Source organism: Mirounga angustirostris, unplaced genomic scaffold (genome assembly GCF_029215605.1).
Source record: "Mirounga angustirostris isolate CCGP_5_RB_7025 unplaced genomic scaffold, mMirAng1.0.hap1 SCAF_2, whole genome shotgun sequence".
NCBI lineage: Eukaryota > Metazoa > Chordata > Mammalia > Carnivora > Phocidae > Mirounga > Mirounga angustirostris.
In genome coordinates this window covers 31,611,882-31,629,780 of record NW_026991710.1, presented here as the reverse complement: position 1 = coordinate 31,629,780, position 17,899 = coordinate 31,611,882, and the positions used below count along the sequence as shown (strand labels likewise).

The window sequence follows — 17,899 nt, the reverse complement described above, 5'->3', positions numbered from 1 at the left end:
ATTCCATTTGAGGGCTCAAGTGAACTGGGTCCCACTTGAGAAGGGGTCTCTCATTGGAGCAAAACGTCTGGCTCCCATCTAGCGCCTGACCATATTTTGACTATGCGATGACTTTAGCATTCACTTGGCAAGGGCATTTCCATTTGGCTCCCCATGAAGTCACAGAAATTCTAGTTATTTCTGTAGTGTGCTATTGCCTGGTTTATTTATAAGAACCATCCATCGGGGCTGAGCTGTTCTGTGTCTGGAGGCGCTTATATTATCACAGTTATGAAATGTTTATTTTCCTTGATCTGCTTAAGCTGATACAGCACTTTTGAGCCATTAAGAATCTTGTAAATCAAGATAGTTTAGATAGGGGATGATTTTTCTGATGCGGGCTAAGTCAGCTGGATCAATGCCTCTCCCTTGATTGGGCTCTTACATTAAATGGGTGTGACTATCACATGTTCCTTTGAGAAACAGTGTTGCCTAGTTAGGAAGATTTGCTGCCAGCCCACTTTGTTTCTTCTGGCTCATACCCCAGCTGGGAAGTGTAGCTTCCAGACCTGGGGAGCTGAGGCCGCCCCAGCGCTGAGGCAGAGGAACCCGTGATGAATATTTCAGGGCCACTATTCGCAAAAAACATCGAGGACAAGAAGCCCAAAGAACATATTCCAAATTAATGAGGGTTGCACGGGCTCACAAATTTAAAACTGAAACACCAATCTATTTGAAGAGCAATCTGGCCGTGCCTATCAAACATGGAAGGTTGCACTTGTTCAGCAAAGATTTGAGAGCTTCTTCTGTGTCGGGAGCTGTTCCTAAGAGCGAAGACCGGCGTTGCCCTCACGGACCTCTGCTTTCCTGGGTCGGGGACAAATAGAGAAGCAAACAGCTATGCAGCACTGAGTGACGCGGGCAGGGGAGCAGGGGAAAGGGAGAAAGACCACAGGGGCGGATGGGGTGGGGGCTCCCCGCTGGGGTGGTGGGGGCGGCCACTCGGAGGAGGAACATTTGAGCTGAGACCAGAATGAAGTGAGCACAAGCCAAGCGACCGTCTGGGCGAGGAGCTTCGAAAGCAGAGGGAATAGCAAGGCGAAGGCCCAAGAGTGTGCGGGCAACGGAGCAGAGAGCCGGGTGCATCTAAGGACCAGCAAGTGAGGGGGAGAGGTGGGAAGGGAGGGGACACGAAGCAGGGGTGGGGTGCAGATCGCAGAGCGCCTTTCAGCAAACCGTCCTCCATAACCATCCTCTCTCCTTCCTTTTAGTAATAAAATCCCCTGCTGCCTTTTCGGGGCTCACGAACACGGTGCTGGAAATCCCGTCTTCCTGCCGCTGGTGCGACCGGGTGCGGCTCATCTGTCGGGTTCTTGTCGACGGGGCCATGAGTGGAAACCATTTCTGCTACTGCTACTTCTTGGTTCGGTGCTCACAGGGTGAGCAGTGTTGGCTCTTGTCCCTGCCTTCTGGTGGCACCACGAGCAGGCGCCGGGGAGCCCACCTGGTCCAGGAGGACAAGGGGAAGCCCCCCCACCCCCACCCCAGGGAAGGTCCCAGGCAGAGGTTTGGGAAGTGTGGTCCTGGACCCGCAACATCGGCATCCCCTGGAAACTTGTAGAAATGCAGATTGTGGGGCCCCACTCCAGACCTACTGAATTGGAAACTTCGGGGGTGGGGCCCAGCAATCTGGTCTAATAAACCTCCGGGGGATTCTGATGCAGTCAGGCTTCAAAACCGCTCTCCTAGAGCAGCGTTTCTCAGGATCAGCCGTGTCGGCTCTGGGTCTGTAACCCCTTGTGGGGGGGGTCTGTTTTCAGCAGCGTCTCTGCCCTCTACCCACTGGAAGACAGGGGCACGCAGCCCGCCTGTCCCCCAGTTTTTTACAACCCAAAAGGCTTCCACAAACACACACATGGGTGTTTCCTGTGAGATGCATATCAATTTTTGGAAGAAGAGCTGATATACTTAGTAAGGGTGATTACCTTCGGGTTGTAGCACGTGGGGAGAGGGGGCTTTGGAGAACTTGGCTTTCACTTTGTATGTTTCTGTGGTGTGTTTTTACCATGTGTGTGTAACAATCATGTGGAAGAATGTTTTAGAAAGACCCCGTTGGAAAAGTGGACACTAGGTCTCTTTACTGTAGTTCTGAGACCAACTCCGGTGTGGGAGCTTTTCCACCCCACCGAGCAACTCAGACACCAGCTGGGCGGCCTGCAATTCAACTCAGTTTGTTCACTGTCCACCTGGAGATGGTGTCAGATCCCACAGGTGGTGGGCTCGGTCCTACAAGACTATCCCCCCACCTCCTCCTTCCCACTTCGGATGCCGATAACAACTGGCTACAGATCAAAGTCCTCATGACCCCTTCCCTGGAGTCAGCTAATTTGCTCACAGAACCCAGGCAACCAGTTTAAGTCTGCTTACTACTGGTTTATTATAAAAGGCTATATATAACCCAGGATCAGCCAGGTAGGAGAGATGGGTAAGGTATGGGGAGAGGGTGTGGAGCTCCCACGTTCTCTCTGGGCATGGACTCTTCCAGCATCTCCACGTGTTCGCCAAACCAGGAGCTCTCTGAACCCTGTCCTTTTGGGTTTTTATAGAGGCTTCCTTTCATTGGCATGATTGATGAAATCATTGGCCATTGGTGACTGATTCAACATGGGGAGGAGGCCTCTTCCCTCCTAGGAAGTCAGGGGGTAGGACCTAAAGTTCCAACCCTCTAATCATGTGGTTGGATCCACTGGCAACCAGCCTCCAGGCGCTTTCCAAAAGTCACCTCATTAACCTCACAAATGATACCTTTATTGCTCTCACCACAGGAACTTCCAATGGTTTTAGGAGCTCTGTGCCAGGAACTGGGATAAAGAACAAGTATGTTTCTTATTATAAATCACAATATCACGTCTACTACAGGACTTAGTATCCTTAACACATGCTAACATGTGTTTAATCTCCAAGAGGAGCAACATCCAAAATGGCGTGCCTCGGAACACTGAGACCCTGCTTCCTGGAGCCCTCCAAGTCCAGGACACAGTGAAAAGCCGCGAAGTCTGGTCACGGCCACAGAAGTCTGTTCTGGGCATTTCGTTGGAGTGAGACTGCTCCTCCCACATTCAGTTGAGAAATGGGCCTTGAGACAGGACAGTTCCTGCAGGCAACTTTCTTGGAAGCAATTCACTCTCCAGAAAAAGCCCCACAGGTAGTCTGGGTCTCTCTGGCCTGTGCCTCCCCTGGTGGATGAGCTACCTGCAAGGTCTCCAGGAGCTGGAGGAGGGGGCAGTGTTTGGGGTCCACTGCCCCAGGTGCATATTCACCCTCTGCACCCTGTTCCCACGTGGCCTGGACAGGGCCGTGGCCCGCAGCGTTCCCTGGAACAAGGCCAGCTGTCGGCCTTGCAGGGTCCCTCCCGACTTTTGCCTTCTTCCGTTCCCTCCAATGTGTTGGCAGGTTTTTCTTCTCCCCCTCATCTGCCCCTTTTCAGAGAATGGGATGGAATGAGGGAGGGGGGGGGTTAAAATTTTAAATCCTGGTGATCAGTCGTTCTTAATCTTCTTTACTAATTATCCAAAATCTCCTCAGGCACACGGCGCACCCAGTGACCTACCGAAAACACTGGCAGTTAACCAAGCCCACCCTTAAGCCCTGGCTATGAAACCACAACGGCCGTCACTCCACAGCTGCAAGGGATCAAATCCTGACTTGCCTTCCCTCCAAGAGTTCATATCATCTATGGGGCTCATCACAGCGCCTGGCACCCGGTGGCCGTTCTTTTAGCGATTATATCGTCATATCCTACACTCTGCGTTTCTCACTATTTAACAGTCTCTGGAATTATTTAGATTTTCGATGAACAGATCCATACCATGAATGAGGTCCAAAGAGAGAAGTCAGTGGCACAGTCCACAAAGGTCTTCAGAGCAATGGGAGAAGATCAATACTAAAGAGATAAAGATAGTAGGTCACTAATAAGGCGATTCTCCTCACAGTGTTGTTGCTAACACAGCTGTCTTCCACTCGGTATTTGGCCATTGGGATTCCACGCCCCGCTCCCCGCACACACACACAAAACAAGCGGTTCTCAAGCTTTAGCAGGCACCCGAATTCCCCAGAAGACTTTTCAAAAAGATTGCCAGCTCCACATTCTAGGGGTAGAGCCAGCAAATTTATATTTTTAACAAGTTCTCAGATGACGCTGATGCTATTGGTCTGGGGATTACACTCTGGGACCCACTGCCCGACACATGGATTCAGAACCCAACATTTAAAAAAGTGCATTCTGCCCAAATCAGGTCATGCGTCCAGCTCGTCACCCTCAATCACCGTCTGTCACGTCATTCATTGCATTCGCTTTGTGGCATCCGTGCATCTGTGGGGTACGCACCCTACGTCCTTCAGTAGGTCACCATTACAAGCACGGATGGGGCTGGCTAAGGACAAAATCCCGGTCAGATGATTAAACCCCTAGCGTGTAGGCTCCCTTCAAGCCATATAATTACAGCAGGGCTTCTCAAATTTGGTCAAGCTTTAAAACCAGAGGGGAGCTGAAAAAAAACAAGATCTAAACAAAACACAATGTCCAGGCCCCACCCCAGAGAGCCTGAGTTTACCAGCCTGGGCTACCCACAGGCACTGGTACTTGAAAACAAAGATCCCTCCAGGTGATTCCAACCGGGGCTGAAAACTACCATCTAGAGGTCCTCCTGGTTTCATCTGTTGAATCAGCCCCACCGAACTGTCCTCTGTCCATGTAACTGATTTATTTAAGCTTTAATAAGTAAGCTTTAAGTTATTGATCTACATGGTTACAAGCTTTGCTGATATCAAGGTATGTGTTCCTACAGCTTTCCATCTTCTTTTTGGTCATCCCACTTTCAAAAACATAAAATTCTATTGGCCTTAGGGAATCATACTAGTTTTTTTTTTTTTTAAGATTTTTATTTACTTATTTTATTTATTTATTTGAGAGAGAGAATGAGAGACAGCATGAGAGGGAAGAGGGTCAGAGAAAGAAGCAGGCTCCCCGCTGAGCAGGGAGCCCGATGCGGGACTCGATCCCGGGACTCCAGGATCATGACCTGAGCCGAAGGCAGTCGCTTAACCAACTGAGCCACCCAGGCGCCCGGAATCATACTAGTTTTTAAAGATCACCTTTTAACTATGGTTAGAATTTGTTGAGGAATTTTGCCTGGGGCCAATGTCAAGCCCACAGAGTTGGATACGCTTTGTTTATATCATCATAATGTAATGATAGCTAACATTCATTGCTTAACTTTGTCTCAGTGATGGTGCTCAGTGCTCTTTATAAATATTCAAATAATCCTACGAAATGGCTATTTCGGTTTCTATTTTATGGACAGGGAGCCAGAGTTGAATCCGGCTGACTCCAGTGCCTGTGCTAGCCACTAGATGTTGCTTCTATTTGTATTTGCCAGGCTCCATCTTGTTCCTCAAATGCTTTACGGCGACTTTCAAAGATATTAAAAATAGGAGAAAGCATGAAATCACTGCAGTAAAGTAAGAACAGCAAGGGTCAAAATGAGTCATGGGTCAGAGCAAAATGCTTGCACGTTTGTTAACTGAAGGGTCACCGATTTAAAGATTTTATTTTTTTATTCATTTGACAGAGACAGATACAGCGAGAGAGGGAACACAAGCAGGGGGAGTGGGAGAGGGGGAAGCAGGCTTCCCACTGAGCAGGGAGCCCGATGCGGGGCTTGATCCCAGGACCCTGGGATCACAACCTGAGCAGAAGGCAGACGCTTAACAACTGAGCCACCCAGGCGCCTGAAGGGTCACCGATTTGGCTTTGAGTGTTCTGGAAATGTCAATGCAATATTCAATTGCACCGCTGACATTGGATTAATTAAACACAAATATAGCTCAAGAGAAGTACCCTGGAAGCCCCAGGGCTTCTCGAAGAAGACACTTGAAGAAGATTCCAGGAATGTCTGCAAGAATATTCTCATGATCCACACAGTCAGGAGCCTCACAGGTCTCAACAAACCATCGTTTACACCATCCACTTCCTCCCTTATCTAAAAAAAAAAAAAATTGGGAATTTTGGCTAGCTTTATAATTCTTTAGTGATTTCTACATTCCTGTTTGCAGGACCTCTTCCACCATTCTCAACTCATTCCAAGAGAATATTCACAGCAACTGAGCGACTCTTTGCTCACGTTTCTTCAGTACCCCAGAATGGGATGTGAGCAGTCTGGATTTACTTGCAGAGTTTCACAGTCTCTTGACCCATCTTCTCTCTTGGGCTCTAAGGCCATGAAGTCACGCCTAACCTAAGGAACATCTCCTCCCTGCTGGTTTCCCCTTGCTGAAATGGAAGGGGAAACATGGAGCTGATATGGCCGTGTGCCGTGAGACCCACACAGACCCAAACAACCAGGTCACTCCCTGTCCGGTGCCCATCACAATGTCATTTCACCTACTCATTCCTCCCTGTAGCTCGACGCAAAGTCGAGAACAGCAGATTCCCTTGGACCAGTTGAAATAGCCAGTGGATGAGACAAATATTTTATCATTTATATTTACAGACTATACAGTAATGGGAGTTTTATCTTGAAAAATAGTGGCATTTCCTTGCCATCTGAAAAAGACATAGTGTTAAAAGTGCATTGGAGGGGCGCCTGGGTGGCTGCATTGATTAAGCGTCTGCCTTTGGCTCAGGTCATGATCGAGGGTCCTGGGATCGAGCCCTGCGTTGGGCTCCTTGCTCAGCAGGAAGCCTGCTTCTCCCACTCCCTCTGCAGGTGCTCCCCCTGCTTGTGCTCTCTCTCTCTGTCAAATAAATAAATAAAATAAAATTTAAAAAGTGCATTGGGATTTTTAAAAAAAGATTGAGAGACGGCATGAGCAGGGGGAGGGGCAAAGGGAGAGGGACAAGCAGACTCCCTGCTCAGTGGGGCTCTATCCCAGGACCCTGAGATCATGAACTAAAGTCAGGCGCTTAACTAACTGAGCCACCCAGATGCCCCTGGATTGGGACTTTTAAAAAGAGGTCTCTTGGTACAAGAGTCAAGGTTAGCATAGAATTATGCATCATTTGGAAAGTACTCTTCCAACATCAAGCTGCCCAGAACACTCACCAAACTCCTCCTCAGCTGCTGCTTTTTCTTATTCTTGGGCTCTCATCTTGAATACCAGCTCCTGAGCTGAGCTTTCTCAGACCACTCTATGCAGGGAGCCCCCACCCCCTGGTTGATTTGTTTCAATTACCTATCTCCCCTGCTAAACAAAAGCTCAGTGATGGCAGACACTTACCTTATAGTCCCAGGACCTCCATCAGGGATTGGTTCAGAGGAGGGGGCACCGCAACCATTTGCTGGACAGAGTGAAAGCAGGCAGGCAAGCAAACGGGGTATCAGAGGCTGCAGAGTTAGGGCCCGAGAGGCGGGCCGGTCCAATTCTTCATTATGGGAAGACAGCAGGTGATAGTGATCTTAGGAATGATCACAGAAGCAGAAGGGGGAAAGCGAAGGATCCTGAGTGAAAAAGTTCACTTTGTCCTTTCTAATAACCCAGCCATTTAGATAATTTGAGCATATGAAATTAGGAGTAAAGTGACTGCCATGTACCTCAAAGGAAGGAAAATGGATCGTGCCATGCTTGGTAGAAAGTACAGGAAGGCCTGAGGTGGGCAGAAATTTGATGTCATTAGATGGACCCCTCCCCGCCCACCTCAAGCAAGCTTGCCTCTACTTCCCTAATGTGCTACTTCACCATCTGCAGATTCCTCAAGATGGGACCCAGGAAGTCACCCTGCAGGGGGCTGACAACCACAGCCAGAGCCTAACAGTAACCATTCAGCTTTGCCTACAGTTGGAAGAAATGAGAAACACAGAGTTTTAGAAAGAAATGCCTAGAAGAGCAGGAAGAAGATACCCCCAAATTGGTCGACAGATCTGCATATGGAACAAGGCAAAAACAATGGCAGGACATAGCCAGAAGGCTGAGGAAAAGCCGCTGAATCTGGGAGAAACAATGTGACAACGTTGGTCCCCCCCCACCCCCCGGTCCAGGGTCAGATAGTCCAGGCTATCTCCCTGGTTCTGAGCAAAGGGCACCGCAGCAATAAAGTGCAGTGAATCACAGGCGCTATATTTTTAACATGCGAGCCATCCAGCTCCTCTCTGCTCTCCGACAGGCTATCTGGCTCCCCCAGGGGACTGCAGCGGGGACAGGGGACTGTGGCGGGGGCAGAGGACCACGGCCGGGCAGAGGCGGGCAGTGAGACCGTGAATCTGCAGCAGGACGCGGGCAGACACAGAGCCACAGCCTAGAACCTAGTCCACCCCTGCCCCATAACCGAGAGCAGAGGGCTCCAACTGGGGGAGCCCAAGACAAGACTGCGAAGTCCTGTGGAAAGAGCTTTTCAGAAAAGAGGTTTGGAAGTGTTGCTGTGCTTAGGTCATCTCTTGGCCAAGAAACATGTAAACGTTGCTCAGTCTTGGAGATGCTTTTATAACTTGCTCAAAACTTTCCAAATGAAGAGTTTGAGTGCTTTAAAGTCCTTGGTTAAAAAAAAAACAAAAAACATAAAACATAAAACTGTAGCATGTTTCGGTTAGTTTGCATTATTAGTCAGCCATGAGAGAAGATGGAAATTTACTAGCTGGATTTCAACAAACACCTGTGCATAATTGTTGAATAAAAGTGAATTAATGACCAGCAGTGCCCTTCCTCCGTTTAGAATGTGGAAGCCATCTTTTTCCAGCATTAAAACCAACAATCAAACTAGGCTGACCTTGGGAACTGACATCTGTATTATTGTGTCACTGTCTTAAAAATGTTTTTAAAATGATCAGGGGTTCATTGTTCTCCTTAGAAACACTAGAGGGGCACCTGGGTGGTGCAGTCAGTTAAGCTTCTGCCTTCAGCTCCGGTCATGATCTCAGGGTCCTGGGATCCCACTGAACGTCCGAGGCTCGCGCTCAATGGGGAGTCTGCCCCTCCCCCCATCTCATGTGCACACTCGTGCTTGCTCTCAAATAAATAAAATCTTAAAAAAACCCATAGGAGATCAACATTTTAATCAATATTTTTAAACTATTTTGTTTCAACTCATTTAGATTTTCCATTTCCTGATAAAACTTACTCATGTACAAGGTGTTTTAATATGCACAGAGTGGTATAAATTCAAAGTTTGCTAATAAGAGTTCACAACCAAAATGGTTGGTTATTCAGTTCAGAGACATAAAGGCAGATACTATGAAGCCTGGATACAAGAATATTGTTCCTCATCTTTTATCAGTGTCAAATTGTCCAAAGAACAACTGTTGTGGTTGCTCCATAGCTCTTCCACTTCCCTAATCATGCTAATCTTTTCCAAAGATGGCAGCAAAAAACTTGACATAAATGGAAAGTTTCGCTTCTGTAAAACCAAAGGGAATTCTGTGTTGTTTTAAAAACATTACAGTGCAAGGGTTTTCAGTCTCAAGGTAAAAAAGAAACAATTATCAGCAGCAAACACTGTACCTAATTTAGACCCTGGTGAGGTAGGATTCCTCCACGTCCTTGTCCACAGATAGGAGTGAGCTGGAGAGCGCCCCACCCCCCTTGGCTTTAACTCAAGGCCCCTGAGATGTAGGAGAGAATCTGATCTGGGCTTCCTACTGACACAGATCATCCTTGTGAGAATGAAGCAGACCTTCGTTGCTCTGCATCGTGCTTGAGGTCACCAGAAATGATTTCCGAAAATCACGGGAATTAAAGGTGGGTGGTGTGGACTCTTAGGCAGTCAGAGACTGGGGATCTAACTCTGATCCTGTAGCTAACCATTAGGTGATCTTGAACATCTCATCATCTCACTCAGTGTTTTCCTCTATCAAATGAGGTTTTCTAGTAGGTTTTCCTAGTAGGAAATAGAAGGTTCCCTGCAGCTTTCCCAGTCCAAGATTATTTTGAGTCATTACAAACCCCGAAAGTAGAATCAACGTAAAGACAATGTGGCCTGTAAATTATTTTTACCACATAGAGTTTCTAGATCTTAATCTGCAAAACATTTGGTGACACCTGACAGAGGCGAGCACAGGAAGGGGGCGGCGGTCCTGGATGCTGTCACACTCTCGCCTCCAGTACCGACTGCACCATCAGTGATTTTCAAAGTCAAAATCAATCCATGAATCTGAACGCTACGGAGCTCTGACCACAGATACTTGGATGGAGGGCCAGGCAGTTTCCAAAATTAAGTACAGTAGTTTGTACCATGCCAACCTGGTTAAGCCAGAACTACCTTTGCCAGAGTCCCCTCCCCTGGTGGTTCTAAGTCAGACATGGTTCAAAGACATGCTTGTGTGAGATCTGGAAGGCAAAAGTGAAGCAAGAGCCATTTTTCTCTGAAGGTCATGGTAGTCAAAAGCGACAGACAGAGGCGCCTGGCAGGCTCCAGCTTATCGTCCTTCTCCTCTTCTTCTCAAGTGTTGATCTTCATATTGACCTGGAGTGGCCCCAGGCCCACCACCGGACACCTGGCTGTAGAATCACAGAGGTGGTCACGATATGGCAGCAACAGCTTCCCACTGAGCTCCTTGCACGCCACCTTGCCCAGGCCCACTCTGGCATCCGAATGTGTTCTGCTTCCCAGATGGACCGACTGGTGACTCCTCTTGACTCAAGTACCTTCCTCCGCAACCTCATTTCCCCAGCTCCTGACACACACAGCCCTGTTTGGTCCAATCCCCATAGCACTCGGAACAACTCTTCTCCCCTGATTCACCAACCAAACCAAACACTGGACACAGTCATGCTATCCATACCTAACTCCTAAGAGGGGACTGGATGTTACTACATAGCACTGAGTTTTATTTTATAGGTCACATATGTATTACACAATTTAAAAATATGTGTATGTAATAGTGTGCTTCCTGAGGGCTCATAATGTCCTAAGTCTAAGAGAACATAAATGGCATCAAAGACAACCTTCAAGTGCACACGTGTGTGCAGGTGCATACAGCTGGATGCTGGAGAAAAACAGAACATGACATTTATTCGGCTTAAGAATCTTCCTCTGCAATTCCTCACACAGTCATGTGCATTGGCTCTCTGGATGTTTCTTTCCCTGGCTAAGTCCCACACAGGCTGAGCCTCTGTCTGACCTGTATCTGCAGGCTTGTGCGACCTCCCAGCACCAGCCCCCTGCACCTGATGCGGCGCGAGACTCACCCTCCTGCCTGCCGAGGTGCTACAGTGTAACTAGCACTTGGGTAACAATACTGGAAATACAAGGTGCCAATACCTCAAACGACTTCACTGCTGGTTAGGGAATATTCACACTCTGACCCACTGGTGCTCATGAGGCATTCCCTTACCTGGGCTGAAAAGCAAAAATCCGAAGTTTACAAGTAAAACAGACACCATAAAAGTGTGGGCACAGATTTATTGCTGTCTCATTTATTATTTAATGCAGAGTCCATGTTTTCTGAGTAATGGTAATAAGATGTCCAAAATTCAACATTATTAAACATTCAAACAGCAAAATAGGTGGAAAGAAGCCCTCAAATGTTAACTCCTCTATCTGGTGGAACAACTCGGGATGGAGGCTACTGCACTGGTCATCTTGATTCGTGAGGAGAACCGCTACCCTCCGACACGGGGTCCAGGAGAGCCCCAGATGTTGGCCAACCGTGAGGCACCGGGGAGAGCGCGTTTGTCACCCTTGGACATGTCTGGGGAGACCTGCGACGACTTCCAGTGTGAAAATCCTTCCTTTGACCTCAGGCTGAAAGAGATGCCTACTGCTGAGAGGGTCACAAGAAGGCCCTGTGGACTAGGGTGGACTACCATGACGAAGGCCAGAGCGATCCTGCTGTCAGAAAGGGCCCATCCGGAGAGCGCTCGTGCAGAGGCCTCACCGGGGCCCCGACGAGGCCACGCCAGCCACCAGCGGCTCTCTGCTTGTTGAAGGCCCAGGGTTCTCATCCTCCCGAGGGAAGGGGTCTCCGTGGTGTGAGTAATGTTCAGAACACACTTCCCAGCTCTGAAAAACTGCGCTCAACTGCCATCTATCTGATTGCGATTTCAGGCTGATGGCTTTTTCCAAAGTCAGGATCTCTGGCACCCATGACCCATGACAATCCTGATGCACCTGGCTACTTCCGTAGGGAACACAACTCCCGAGGGTGGACACTCAAAGGGACTCACAGCTGCTTTGCATCACACAACAGCAAAAAGAAATACCCGGCTCTAAGAGGGTGACGAAAACCCACAAAGAAATAAACATCTCAGAGTCTAAAAATGCAGGTCGCTCACTAGCAACACTTGGTTTGAGCCTAAAAACTGGTGATTCACCCATAAAACATTTATCTACAATGACTTTGATTGATACTTAAGGACCAAGTAAAAAATGAAAACTATTTTTTTAAAAAAGACAAACTTCAGTAAATACCCAGGAGAGTGCTAAATTCAAGATGTCCTAATGGTTCTCTGGGGCTTCCGTGGCCAAAACAGACAGGGGCAGGCTGCATGGCCTGCTGGGGACCAGCGGATGTGGTCCCACAAACCCGCCGTGGAAGAGCAATGGACCCACATCTGGCCAGAGGACTCATCTAGAGCCCTCCCGGCCCTTGCACTTCCACAGGACTAACTGACCTTTGCAAGCACAGTGCTGCTGAAGAAGGAAACCACAAGGAAACATGAAGGTGCGTTTATTCACATCCATGCCACCTAAACCTATTGGTACAGTGAGAGGGCCTAAAGAAGGGGCGAACTGCAACCTAAACAACAACAAAAACACTGGGACCTCCGTCCCCATGACTTGCAAGTTCTAGTTCCGAAGTCTGCATGCTGGCAAGCCAGCGTCCTCCCTGAGAAGCACGCGTCATGCCTTGTTCTCCTCCTCTGGCATCCTCTGTCCCTCTCAGTTAAGGCCTGGACAGTGCTAGGACGGGGCCGCCGAGTCTCCCCCGGAGCCGTCTCCTCCGCCGTCAGTCGCCCGTGGGCCCGGGTCCCGTGAGGTCAGGCTCCGGCCCGCGCGGCTCTGCTGTCATCTGCCCCCGGAGCTCCTGCACCGTCTGCAGCAGGGCTGATCGCTCCAGCTCCAAGGCAAGGGTGGCCTGCTTCAGCTTGCTCTCACTGGCCAGAAGCTTCTCAACGGTGGCTTCCAGGCTCTGGATCCTACCATTTGCCACCTGGAGAATAAACGAAGAGAATGTGAACAGCGAGTGAGAACACAGGGGCGGGTGGGGGGCATCCCCCCCTACACTCCACCGTCCAGCCCTGGAGACACTTTGGAGCCCTACTGTGGCAGAGACAAGCCGGCTTAGCATCAGTCTCCGGCCACACAGGAAGACTACATTTCCCAGGCTCCCCCGCAGGAAGGCAGGGACTTCCTCCCTGCTGCGGCTACTCTGAGATGGTTGGTGGCTTCACAGTGCAAAGGGAGCCGGCCCCCGGCCCCCACGACAGCGAAGCCAGCTCTGATCCGGGCCAAGAATGCTTCAAGAACAGCTTCAGGGACAAAGCGACTGCAGCCGGGCCACGCCGCTGAGACTTGGAGCCTTATGTGTCACTGCAGCACAGCCTGGCCCAGTCGTACAAACACGCTCGTACGTACAGACCGATGTCAGACCGAGAGGCAGACGGTTCCTCCCCAGGGGAAGGCCCCAGCAGTACCGGGTACCGGCCCTCTGCTCCAGAGGCCTGTCTTCCTACGGTAACCAGGCCCCACCACCTCAAGGAGTACGGGCACCCCGGGAGCACGAGCGGGGCCGGGCAGCGTCTGCGAAGGGCCCCCCGCGCACGGTCTCCGCCGCTCCATCTCGCTGATGCGTGCAGCTCTGCACACGTGCCCGCTTACGTGCGGTGGGGCAAGTGGTACATGTGTTTTTTTCTGTCTCTCATTTTCGAAACACGGGAAACAGGTTCTTGAACAAGACAACACTTGTGCCAGACAGACACCTCACGACTCAAAGTCTAGCTCCGCTGTGCCGGCTGGAACACTCAAAATAGAAGGAAGAAAGGACTGAGCTCCCAAGTCTGCGTGCTCACCAGGCAGGGGCGCTCACGCTGAGTGTGCACCTGCAAGGGGTGCTCTGTGATCCTCACACTCCTACCCAGGCTCGAGGCCTGGGACCGGTCCACCGCCCCCCACGGAGGACTGCTCGTGCCACCCAGCTTCGTGGTGAGTGGCTCTGCAGGACTGTCCCTCTCCTCAACGAGACTGAAGCGCTCTCACGGAAAAAGCACGTCTCATCCTGTACACGGGTTGGGCCTCCCGCAGCACCTAGTTCAATGGCACTGGGTGACTCACAGTTGCTTATTATAAAAAATGTATGTCCCTTATTATCTGGCACCATTTGGTAGGTATATGGAATCATCTTCTGTGTGCGGCTGGACAAAACAGGCGACACTTTGCTCTCCAGCTGCTAGATAACATTAAGTGTTTAACCAGAAAATTAATGGGACCTTGGTGCCTGTCTGACAACTAACAGGAACAGAACAAAGCTAGAAAACGGTCAATTTTGATACTTTGGGGAAAACTATTATATTTAACACCTATCCTTGGACTCTGAAAACTGTTAAAAAAAAAAAAGAAAAAAGGAAAGGAGGTGTGAGTCTTACAGAATATATAGAGTCTGGCTGCAAGACAGTAAACCCACGTGACTCACGGACGGAAATGGGAAAACGATCTTCAAGCACCTGCAAACTGACACGACGTGATCCCCGCCCCAAGGCCTGGACAGAAGCAGTGTCTCCCGAACCTCAGCGGCCCTGGCGCCCGGCAGGGCGGGGCTCCAAACACTGGTGGGCTGGCACAGCTGCAGCCTTGAACGGTCCCTCGCAGGACCACAGCCGCTCGGTGAGGGAGACCATTCCCAGGAGGCTGTCAGTCGCGACCCATTACCGCTGGTGCCTTTCTTGAGCAATTTCGAGATCTGAGCAGCTTCTCACAGCCTCTCTCGTCATGAAAGGGGTACAGCATCACAGAAGCGCCACTAAATTACCTGCACCCTTTACCACAAAAAAAGCACACGGGCATTAGCCCAATAAACGGAACCTTCCATTTCCATACTGCCTATCTTCACGCGCCAAATGTAAGTCCAAGCTTTGTCAGAAACGTTCCTATCAGGTTCTATTTCAGAGACCTACTTTGTTTGGAAGTCACTTAAAATTACCACCTCCACTGCAGACCGTTACAGGCCAGATAAGGCTCTTTATCCTTGCGAGCCTCCCCTTCGGGGTGCAGCCAAGACATCCTGGAGATACTGTACACAAGCATATTTTCAGTTAGGACACCTCAGTCGTAGGGAAAAAAAAAAAAAGCTAAATTTCAGAATGTGCCTGGTGGTTAGGACTGGGCATCAAAAGCATTTTTCTTTGTTCCTCTACAGTAAATAGCCAGTAGGTCTCCTGGGACAAATCCCTGCTGGGAGGAATGCATTTTGGACAAGGTTGATTTATTAAACTCTCAAATGCTGGCCTTTCTCATATCACAGCCAAGCTTGTGTCTGCAAAGCAGCAACTTTCTATGGAGAAAACAAAGATGCATAGGTCAGGATGGAAGGCTTATTCTAAGGACAGCCCAGGAACACCATAAAATACATACTTTGGGGCCAAATATGTATTTGTCTTTGCAGCAACTCAAAAAGTTTTTTAAATCCCTCAGAACAATTCCTTAACATTAACAGCATCACCACCCATTCATGACATAAAGAAAGTAGACCGTATCATTACGTTATTCTACGTGATTGGGAAAGGAGCTGTGCTCAGCAGTTAGGAACTGTGTGTCGCACAGACGAGGGACTCAGGACAGGGCAGGTCAGCAGTCTGCCCAGTGCAACAGTGTGGGTGGACACAACGCTGGATCTGACGAGAGCTGCATCCCCAGGCTTACCCCCACGTCACCGTTCTGTATGCACGGTCTGTTTGCATTTCTACCACATGTCCTCATCCACATTTATCCATGTTAAAATGGAAGCTTCTAGAGGGGAGAACTATGTCCCTCATTAATCAAACTTTTGTTATTTGTAGTAAGGACTCAACAATCTTGACCATATGCTCTGGTTTGCTCTGTTAGGTAGATCTCTGTGTTACTCCCCTCCCCTAACATCCCTCCATGGACCTAGCTGGTTTCGCTCACAGAAACCCAAGCCTTTGATTCTCTCATTATTACTCAAAGCACAATTGCTGGCATTCGGCGAACAGCCCCTAGGCATCCTGGACCCAGTTCATTGCTGGGCCTCTCTCCTAAAAGGGTTAAGTGCAGAGACAGCCTCTCAAAAAGTTCCAGGACTGTCTGACCTCAGCAAAGGATAATCTGTCTGCTCCCTAATAAAAAGGAGCAGTTCTCCTGGGATACCTTTGATCCCAACTATAAACAGACCAGGGAGAGGGGAGGTGGGGAGAGGTCCCTCAGTCATGGGAAAACCCAGCCTGCCGGTGGTTTGGTGCGCTAATGATCTACCACACGCTCGGGGCTCAGGAAGCAGCTTTATAAATATGCTCTACCTGCAGCTGTTCAAGGAGGTCAAGGTTCTGTTTGCGCAAGCTGCTGTTGGTCTTCTCTAATTTGTCCATTCTTTGGTTGTCACTGAGAGGAGAGGAATCGATAAGTTCTTCTTGAAGCACGTGGTACTCAACTTCATAGGCTTGTAATTGTTTAGAGATATCCATCTCAAACACCTGCTACATACAGAAAAGTCATCAGGCACTGAAAATGAGAAAATCACACATACGCGTACGCGGCCATGTCAGCAAGCATCCCCTAAGCACCTACTCCGGGCCTGGTACTATCAGGGAGAAATAAGGAAAACTCCCTGCATGGAAAAGGTAGCAATTCTACTTGGGAAGAAAGAACAAAAGAAGCACTGAGAACTAAACCCAAGGTAGCAATAGGGACGGGTCTCTGATAACTCATTTTCCAAAAGCCCAAACCTTACTTTTTAAAAGGCTTTTTATAAAAATTTATTTTTAGTTCTTATTTCTGTACAGATTTCCTTTTTCTCTGAAAATTCTATTATGTCAGACACATCAGCTGTGGGTCAAAGAGAAAGGAAAAAAACAAAACAACAGAATCACAGCCCTATTTGCCCAGTCACCAAGTCAAAGTTTAATTATAGTTCACTTGGGTTTTTAGAGTTACAAGAACAGCTAAGTAAGGGAACTGTTTACTAAAAAACCCTCATTTGCACATAAGATATGCAGAAATGAGCCAAAACCCAAATGTCGCCCACACAGATGAGTGAACATGAAACAATGCCTTCCTGCTCATAATAGTAACAGTGATCAAAAAACCACCCGCGTGAAAAACAGCCCCGACGTGCACAAGTGCGCTGTTCGTGTTTGTACTTTCTCTGAGTGAGCTGGGTGGGAGCTGCGCCGAAGAGGGGGTCAGGCGCGGCCGCAGCCTCTCTCCGCAGCTGTTTCTGGGGGATCGCCCCACAGGCTGTGGCTCTGAGCACAGGACTGAAGTCCCAGAGAGGCTCTGCGTGTGGGTCTGAGCCTTCGGTCATGCTGGCTCCGTAGAAACAAGGCCAGCATCACAGAAAACACATTTAGAGGATGAAGTTAGACCTTTCAAGAGCACAAAGGAACTCTTCACGGTCTTTCCTTAAGAAAGAAATTCCAGCGTAGTGAAAATCAATGAAAACCTCATTTTCCCCGACAGCGCCCTATTAGCATTCAAACATGGATGAATCCTATCTTCCCTGAAATCGATATTTCAAAAACCATGTTTACTTTCTCACCATTCCCAACAAACTTCTCTGCCTGGAGATTAATTTTTCAGCTTCCTGCTTTTCAATTTAATTCAATGGACAAGACCAATTAGGCACAAAAGTCATTCTATGCCAAAATACTACACATTGTATTGTGGTGTGCGTGAGTGTGAAAGTTTGCCATATTGATAGGCAATTCTCTGTTGTCCCTCAAAGTGACTGTGAGGTCAGCAGGGATCATCATCTCTATA

The 17,899-nt window shown here is 48.9% G+C and overlaps 1 protein-coding gene and 1 long non-coding RNA gene across 11 annotated transcripts in view; one reads left to right on the top strand and one right to left on the bottom strand.

Moving 5' to 3' along the window:
* The first annotated feature begins 995 nt into the window (after window positions 1-995).
* On the top strand, window positions 996-3,164 carry LOC129045945 (uncharacterized). Its single transcript, XR_008506450.2, has 3 exons — window positions 996-1,139; window positions 1,251-1,418; window positions 2,805-3,164. It is a non-coding gene; the product is annotated as an uncharacterized LOC129045945 (long non-coding RNA).
* Window positions 3,165-11,357: 8,193 nt separating this feature from the next.
* TBC1D1 (TBC1 domain family member 1) overlaps window positions 11,358-17,899 on the bottom strand; it is a 230,385-nt gene continuing 223,843 nt past the window's right edge. For 3 of the 10 annotated variants that reach the window (XM_045881325.3, XM_045881328.3, XM_064584364.1), the window contains 2 exons: window positions 16,441-16,617; window positions 11,358-13,121 (listed from right to left, as the gene is read on the bottom strand). In XM_045881325.3, the coding sequence (XP_045737281.1) occupies window positions 12,918-13,121; window positions 16,441-16,617 (381 nt within the window). In that variant the 3' untranslated portion in view covers window positions 11,358-12,917. Of the gene's footprint in view, window positions 13,122-14,631; window positions 14,944-16,440; window positions 16,618-17,899 lie in introns of those variants that run through there. The other 7 variants (XM_045881330.3, XM_045881329.3, XR_010409330.1 and 4 more) reach the window with 6 other exon arrangements.